At 44.0% G+C, this 7864-nt stretch overlaps 1 protein-coding gene across 2 annotated transcripts; it reads left to right on the top strand.

Moving 5' to 3' along the window:
* The first annotated feature begins 1484 nt into the window (after nucleotides 1-1484).
* Nucleotides 1485-6665, top strand: LOC142587324 (uncharacterized). 2 transcript variants are annotated; one of them, XM_075698227.1, is made up of 4 exons: nucleotides 1499-1735; nucleotides 1827-1948; nucleotides 2018-2182; nucleotides 6522-6665. In XM_075698227.1, the coding sequence occupies exons 2-4, from the start codon at nucleotides 1853-1855 to the stop codon at nucleotides 6657-6659; spliced, it is 399 nt and encodes a 132-aa protein (XP_075554342.1). In that variant the 5' UTR covers nucleotides 1499-1735; nucleotides 1827-1852; the 3' UTR covers nucleotides 6660-6665. The 2 variants fall into 2 exon arrangements, 1 of the variants encoding a protein (XP_075554342.1); XR_012829462.1 differs by having other exon boundaries at nucleotides 1485-1948; nucleotides 2018-2255.
* Nucleotides 6666-7864: the final 1199 nt, after the last annotated feature.

Raw genomic sequence — 7864 nt, 5'->3', positions numbered from 1 at the left:
CTCTGAGAACTTCACAACGGGTTCAGAAGTGGTTGGCGCTTAGATGACAGTCTGTTTGTGCTTACCCAGTGCATAGAAATAGCTAAGGCGGAAAATAGACCTCTGTATTTAGCCTTCCTGGACATATGCGGTGCATACGACAACGTGAACAGGGAACTGCTGTGGAACATATTAAAAGATTAAGGTATCGGTCATGAGGTAATTGATTTCCTACAGGGAATATATCGAGAAAATAATGTTGAAATAACATGGGAAGCAATTAGGACAACTGTCAAGGTACATGAATGATTAAGGCAAGGTTGTCCATCACCGCTACAGTTCATGCTTTATACAAGAATGGAAAAAAGGCTACAAGGAAGCAATCTAGGGTGCAATCATTCGTACAGAATAGGTGGAAAGGTTGTTGAGCAACGACTACCGGGTTTAATGCATGCGGACGATATTGCACTGTTAGCAGATAGCCAGGAATTTGCAAACTCTGGTTAATTATTCTGCAGACGAAGGAGACAGTCAAAGCTAAAGTTTTAGCGCAGCTAAGTCCAGTGTGATGTTTCAACGATACAACTGATCAGGAGCTTAGAATACAAGGCCATGAAATACCCCAAGTGGCCAAATACAAATATCTCGAGGTATGGATAAACAAAGGGCAGATGTACACTAGAAAAGCACGAACAGTCTCTCATAGCAAAAGGGTGAAGAGATGCCAGGATAGCGAAACATAGGGCATTGGGGGGGGGGGGTACAACAGGTATGAAGTAATGAGATGTATTTGGAAAGGAATATTGGTGCTGGGGTTTACTTTCGGGAAGGCGGTCCTGTGCTTAAGGGCAGAAGTTCAGTCGAGACTAGAAGTAAATCAGAGAGCTGTCGGAGGATTAGCACTAGGGGCCCACGGGAAAACCACAAACGAGGCAGTACAGGGGGATATAGGCTGGGCATCATTCGAAGCACGGGAAGCTCAGAGTAAAATCCTATACGAAAAAGGCCTGAGGAATTGGGACGATAAAAGGTGGGCAGCTAAGGTATTTAAATATACCTATTCAGAAAGAGCATTGACTCACAATGGCAGAAAAGAACTAGGAAGCTAACCAGTATGCCAGACACGAGGACGGAGAGAGAGAGCATTAAAAGACACGTTAAAAACGCGGTAGGTAAAAATTGGATAAATTAAACGGAAAAGAAGCATAGTGTCCATGGAACTATATCGATACTGGAAACAGCCGATCAGGAAGGAAACGTTTTATGATAACTCAACAGGCAGTGCCCTACTCTTTGAAGCTAGGTCAGGATGTCTTAGAACGCGCAGCTATAAAAAGAAATTTAATGAAGAAGAACACACATGTACTGTGTATGGTAAATCTGTAGAAACAATAGAGCACCTCATACTAAAATGTTATGGTATCCATCCCGATGTCGATGCGGGCAAAGTCACGCTTCCTGAGGCCCTTTTTCATGCCCGCCCACTGAGAAGCGTATCCCCGCAGGCTGGCTGTACCCGGTTTGGAGGCAAACCGGATGTGACGTAAGCCAGTGGCGTACTCCCTGCCCCCAGATAGGTACTTGTACGCCTAGGGAAGGACGCTGCTAGGTGCTGCTGCTAAATCCCTGTGGTGTGTGCCGGCCACATGCCATGCACATGCGGCCACTGCCGGCTCACGTAGGTTCGTTCGCGTGGTCTTGTTACGCCTCGCTGGATCGTGTTCAGTCATGCCGTCCTTGCGCGGCGTCATTGTCGGTGAGTCAGGTTAAATTCTTAAATAGGTCGCGCCTGCGCCTAATTGAGTCTATGAAAGCCTGCACATTCAGTTTTGTGGGCTACAATGCAGTGCGGCTGGCGTGAGCTGTCTCCACGATGCGCTTCGAGCGTGTCGATTTCGCCGTTCTTTATGTTGGCGGAAACGACCTTGAAAGCAACATGGATCCACAAGAAATATGCGACAACATCAAGGTAAGTCTACTGAAATCACAAAATTTGAAACAATAAGCGCTAATAGTTGTGTTGTCTTTTAAATTTTAGGCCTTGATCAACGAGACGGCCCCCGTCGTGCTGGTTTTCAAGGAGCTCCCTCGTTGCGTAGAACATGCTGATGCGGAACAGAAAATGCAAAATCGTCGCTTGCTCAACCGCAAATTGACGGCTACGCTGAAGCGCATGCCCTGTCTGCGGAATTTGAACCCCGAGGTATGGACCCCCCTTTTTCCAGCGGCATGCCGTTACATACCGTCAGGAACACGCTTGGCTTATTTCTGACTCGGTAAAAAATGTTTCACTTTTTCTCGCTGCTCGCTGCGGAAGAAATGCGGACCGTTTGTCGTAGTTGTGTCTCCATTACAGGGTGGCATTACTGCGGTGAACAAAGCAAGTGTTGCCGTACATACTGTGCGCATTTCACCCTTTGTTGGGCGGTCGGAAAATATTGGTCCCACTTTTCAGGGCAACTTCGCTACTCTGTAGCGGTGAAGTGTAATTTCTACCATTGAACATTCCTGTGTAGATATGTTTCTGAATCACGTTACTTCCCGTTCTACAATGTTTATTTTATGCTATTCTATCGCCTTCCTTCAAACCACCACAGCGGCAAATGGACTCTTTTTATCGAAATTCCGTGTTTTCATATAAGCTGAATTTTGGTGCGGTTAGGTGTAAATTTCTCGTGCCCACAGCTACCAAAACAGGTGATCAAATTATTAGCATCGCGAGCAAATCGCATTCCTACATATGCGAGCTGCTACATACGAGCCCTCAAGAATTCTCAAGAAGCATCTTTTATTCTAAGAACCCTTGTGATATCGGAAAGCCCTGATTGAGGATTCTCACACAAAGCATGCTCAGTAAGTATAATGAAAACGTGCACAAACAATGTATACTTTACTGGGTACTCTGGCTGCTTGTAATCACATTACAGGTGACCACGAGTAGGTAGAAACGGGCCTTGAGGCTGTATAGTGGGATGTAATATTCCCACTTTTCGCTATTACAGAATCGTAGTCAGCTTTGAGATTTTACGTTATGTCAAAAATACCTCATAAAAAGAAAAAGCACTTGTAATGTCTAGGACACAAAGCGGCCTGTTCTCTGCTTGCGTCTATGAAAGGGTTAAGATGCACACACTATTCAAAGGTCGCATTAAGGAAGAAATGAGCGGCACCGTACTGCCTTCATTTCTTCAAACCCTTCAACAAAGCTTGAACAAGAAATGCACGCGAGGGTGTCACTACAGACAGCTGCGGCAACACTGACGCATGCGCGAGAATATAAAATGAGGTGCAGCTGTGCGGTGCACGCTGCCGTGAAGTTCGAATTAGTTTCCCCCTTGCGAAACTACCGGAAAGGATATATTGCATCCATCGGTGTTAATATATTTTCTTGTTTTCAGCCAACATACACATCCCCGTTAAATCAAATAGATCACTGTAGATGGTGGCCACAAGCATATTACAAGAACTGTGAATTGGAAGCTGTTAGCTGCCTGTGGCACAAAGTCATGCAAGGGTACATGTAGTCTTTGTGTGCACATTGACTTCATGTTTTACTAATTTGACTGGCTCCTATTGCACTCTGGCTGAATAGCAATAACACACAGGCCACTTTACATTCGAATTACTTGAAAGTCTGCGAAAGCTGAAGGTACATTCATAAAAGTTCATAAGTCCATGGCATTAGTGAAAACAAATCTAAACCTTTTCTGGTACAGCTGTGCGTTGTCAGAAGTGGCTCAATGCATTGCAGTGATTGAACAGGCACATATTGGCTGTACCACTTGGATTTCAGCCTGCATGCGTTGGCTGGACAAAAAATTCTACCATATTTTACCTCCAAACTTTTGCTCATGAGTGGAAAGCGCTGTTTCTGTTGTAAATAGATGTGGCTTGCACACAAGGTATGTGCATGCTAAGTGTCTTGGTAAAGAAAAGTAAAGGTATGCTGCACGAACAGAAGGTGCTGCAGCCACATAACCTGACCTTTGATCTTCATTATGCTCGCAGATTGAAGGGATGGAACTAAATGCGTGTCTTTTAAATGCTTGATTTCAGCCAGTTAAATTTGCCAACACGGGGATTCAAACCACTGGTGTCCATCTGCTGTTGGGCTGAACTCTCAATTTAGTGAGAATACTAACCACTGCGTTCATTGGTGCTGACAGATATCAAGTCAGTTGTAGCTTGGCATTACTGTATTACGTCGCCAAAATGCTAGAGAACCACTTGAGATCCTTCGATGTCAGCATCCTCATAATCAGTGGGCACCCCATAAGAAAAATAGGTCAATTTTGGATGGTATCCTTGCAAGTGTGAGAATCTAGGCCACAGAAACTCGTGTTTCTGATTTGTGCACTATTCAGCCACGTTAAAATATGGGTAGCCTAGACATCTATAAGACGAGGAGCAAGCAAATTGAATGCAGCTACCAAGCAAAAAATGTGGAAGCGTAAGCTGTTGATTTTCTTACTCTAAAGGCACGTTCACACTGAAGACAAAGCGGCTAAACCGGGCAAAGCTCTTGGCCAGGCGGATAAAAGCAGGCATTAAACGAGGCGGCAAGCCCGATCGCTTGCGGACCACTTTTTTTTCCCGCCCGCCAGAGCTGTCCGCTTTGCCGCAGCCAATCAGAACACCAGACGACGGTGGCGTGATGACGACGGTGGCGTGTGCGCGATAAGGATGGACGACCGGTGCCACGAGACGGCGACAAGTGCGCCACAAAAACGTTTGATGCTCCACCTCGGCGGTGCGGGCAGCCAGGCAAGCCGTCCAGTATACAGGGTGTTTCAGCTAATTTGTGCTGAGGCTTTAAAAGAGAAAGACGGAAAGAAACTAGGCCTGCAGTACTCAAATGCAATCAATTCAGTAAACTACCCTTTTGAGCAACTTTAATACTTACAGCTCATTCAGAAACATCTGCTTTATTTTATGAAGATAGCTGCTGTGGTTATTTTTTCAGGACAAAAGAAAGTGCACAAGATCGAAAAAACTACCATGCAACTATGCACTTTTGAGCAGTGACGAACAAATGAACAATGCGGCATGCAGACAGGATGTAAAAGATATGCAGCTCCGACACACTGAAGATTATGTAACCAGCTTTCTTTGCTGCTTCTGTTCATTGATGGCATTTGGCAGTGATATGTTAAATGTTACCTTGCATGCACCACTTGTGTTTGTAGTACAGAGCTCACAGGCAGACGTGCACTCCGATGCTCAGGTGGTGTTGTGCACCATCCATATCCTGTGAGAGTAGTGGCACTGTCATTCCCTCGCATGGCGCATCGCATAGCAGGTGACGTAGAGAAATCCGTTTATTTAATCCTTAGGAGAAATAGTTGCTGCCACGTCCTGTGCCCGACAGAGCAGCGCCTGCTGGCCACCCAGGCTTCTGTCATGCAGCATGGCCTCCCAGTGTTGCAGTGTAGGGACATTGAAGTTTTGATGCTGGACCACCACTTGCATACTGTCGTTTTGAGGCCGTGGTGCTGTATTGCAGCTTTGCATCTGCACATCCTGTGTCAATTGCTGGCATGGACACACTTGCCGTGTTTATTTTTTCAGAAATAGCATAAACATGCCATACCACACCTTGAACTATCATTATAATATTTTTAGTTTGCCACCACAACTGTCACCATGTCTAGTTGTAGTGTTTTTCTTTTAAAGAGACTCTATACGAAGGATGCTTTCTGATGGCATCTTTACCTTCTCGTATGATCATTCAGCGAGCACAAAGTGCTGCAGCTTCTGCAATGTTTTTGTCTATTCCTTCCAGGCACACTACTCTCAATGTATCATTTGCGCTGAAATAGAATACCGCCCATTGCTCAAAGCAGCTTCAATATAGATTCCAATCGGAAGAATAGGCAGACTTGTGGCAGTATATGACTTTCTATAGCCATAAAAGGCAAGCTAGCATAGTGGGGCATCTCAATGCTTGTAAAAGCATTCAACTGCATGTATCTCGAAATAACTAAGCTCAAGCAGACACTATCAAAATTCGTGCTTGTCACGGTGAGTTGGTGCGGGAACTTGAAGGTGTCGCTTTTCCTTCATTTTTGTGTGTCTCATGTTTTTGCTAAGGCTCTTGCCACAGCAAAGTTGCACTTGTGGTATTTTAGAAGGGTAATTTACTAATCACCTAGGTGATGTCATTTCCTTCATTTGGTTGCACTTTGTGCATCAGTGCAATAAATAGGTCAAATGGCTTAATACGAAATGTTGCCAGGCCATTTTGGCACAACACTTGTGGATAGCATTTTGGTGTGGCTTGGGCGAGACTGAAAGAGAGAAATTGACACATACAAGCACAAAGGCCAGGCACTGTGGCCTACACAACCACTAGAATAGCAGCTAGTCTTATCAATTCATACTGAGTATCACAAAGTGTAACGTTGCAAGAACTGTAGCTTGGTTGATGAGACAAGGCACTTACAGCTGTAGCTGAAACATGTGTGATCAACATGTACAAGGTTACAATACTCTACACCCTTTTTGTATTTAAGTTTTTAACTTTGCCCACAATCTGATTACAGCTTTCCAGAGTTCCTTGGAAAATCCTCTCATGCACCTACCATGTGGCGTGCAAGATGGCAGCAGCAGCTGTGGGAACAGTTGAAGAGGCGAAGAAAGGTCCACTTTATAATAGGTTGTATGTAAATAAAATTGATTGAACTCAACCGATTCGGCTTCCACTTTTGTCAAGACAATTGTCAGCAAAGCAATGGGCGATACTAATAAATAGTGCATAGAAATTCTTGGAAGCCCCGTCAACTTTCTTGCTGTTAACGGGCTGTGTTGGTGAGGTGGTTTAGGCAGGGAATGCCAATTCACGAGGGATGGTCATGGCCACCATGTTCAATGTATGTGCAGCATTAATCAGTTCTCTAGACCGAGTGCACTAATGTCATGGCAGGCCAGCACTTTGTCACATGATACATTTTCGAACCTCGCATGCTTTCTTTGGGGCTGAGAAAATTAATGAAGCATGAAACTAAAATCGGCATGTTGCAGTTTTCAATTAACCATCACTGCATTTGTCCATTCTTGAAACAAATTTTATTGTACCAAATGCATACAGAATGAATTTGTGGAATATCCAAAGTACATTTTGCTTGTTTTGGTCAAGCAGCTGGCAGAACAAAACCACAAAGTTCCAAAGCAGAAAGGTAACACTTCTTTTGAAGTACACAATTGGCGAAACAGTGTTGCTAACACACGAGTGCAAAACTTGCAGCCGAGTAAAAAAAGAAGGGAGCTGCTACACACCACTTGGTTCCTTGACCATTCATTCTTTTCTTTTGTGGCTGATTTTTAAAAATCCTTGCTATAGCAAATGCAAGGACATCAGAAAATCAACGCACAACAGATATTGGTGCTATGGTGTAAAGTAATGAAGATATAATTTTGCATGCACATTATTTAGTCTGAAATAGAGGGATACAGCACAAACATTACTCTTCAATCCCAATAAAAAATATGGAACTCGAGGGCTATGGATAAATCTTGAGGGCCTCGGCTTCTGTAATGTGCAGCTATACTTAAGTACACAAGCGTTTTTGAATTCTGCCTCTACCTGGGTGCAGCTTTGTGACCTGGAATGAAAAGCCACAGCCATTGAGCTGCTGCAGTGGCGACATCACAGTAAAAGGTGATAGCGAAAAATTAAAACAATAATATGGCCATGCAACTTGCACATCAGATAGGTCACCTGAAGCTTCTATTTCCAATTTTTCTGGTGTTGCATAGAAGGACAAAAATTTTGAAAAGTAATAGTGTACGATTTTCATACATTAACAATTATGCATATCTAGTTTTTTTTAACCATGCTGATATTTAGCAAAAAGTTTTGAGCACGGAGAGCCCGGCGTTTTTGCAA

Source organism: Dermacentor variabilis, chromosome 7 (genome assembly GCF_050947875.1).
Source record: "Dermacentor variabilis isolate Ectoservices chromosome 7, ASM5094787v1, whole genome shotgun sequence".
NCBI classification, from domain to species: domain Eukaryota; kingdom Metazoa; phylum Arthropoda; class Arachnida; order Ixodida; family Ixodidae; genus Dermacentor; species Dermacentor variabilis.
The sequence above is the reverse complement of the archived record's forward strand: the minus strand, read 5'-3'. Positions and strand labels throughout refer to the sequence as shown.

Excerpts from the sequence above, each read along its gene's own strand:
- LOC142587324 (XM_075698227.1), top strand. The coding sequence starts at position 1,853 with ATGCGCTTCGAGCGTGTCGATTTCGCCGTTCTTTATGTTGGCGGAAAC. Across the intron at positions 1,949-2,017 it reads AAATATGCGACAACATCAAG|GCCTTGATCAACGAGACGGC; the intron begins GTAAGTCTACTG and ends TTTAAATTTTAG. Across the intron at positions 2,183-6,521 it reads TGCGGAATTTGAACCCCGAG|CTTTCCAGAGTTCCTTGGAA; the intron begins GTATGGACCCCC and ends ATCTGATTACAG.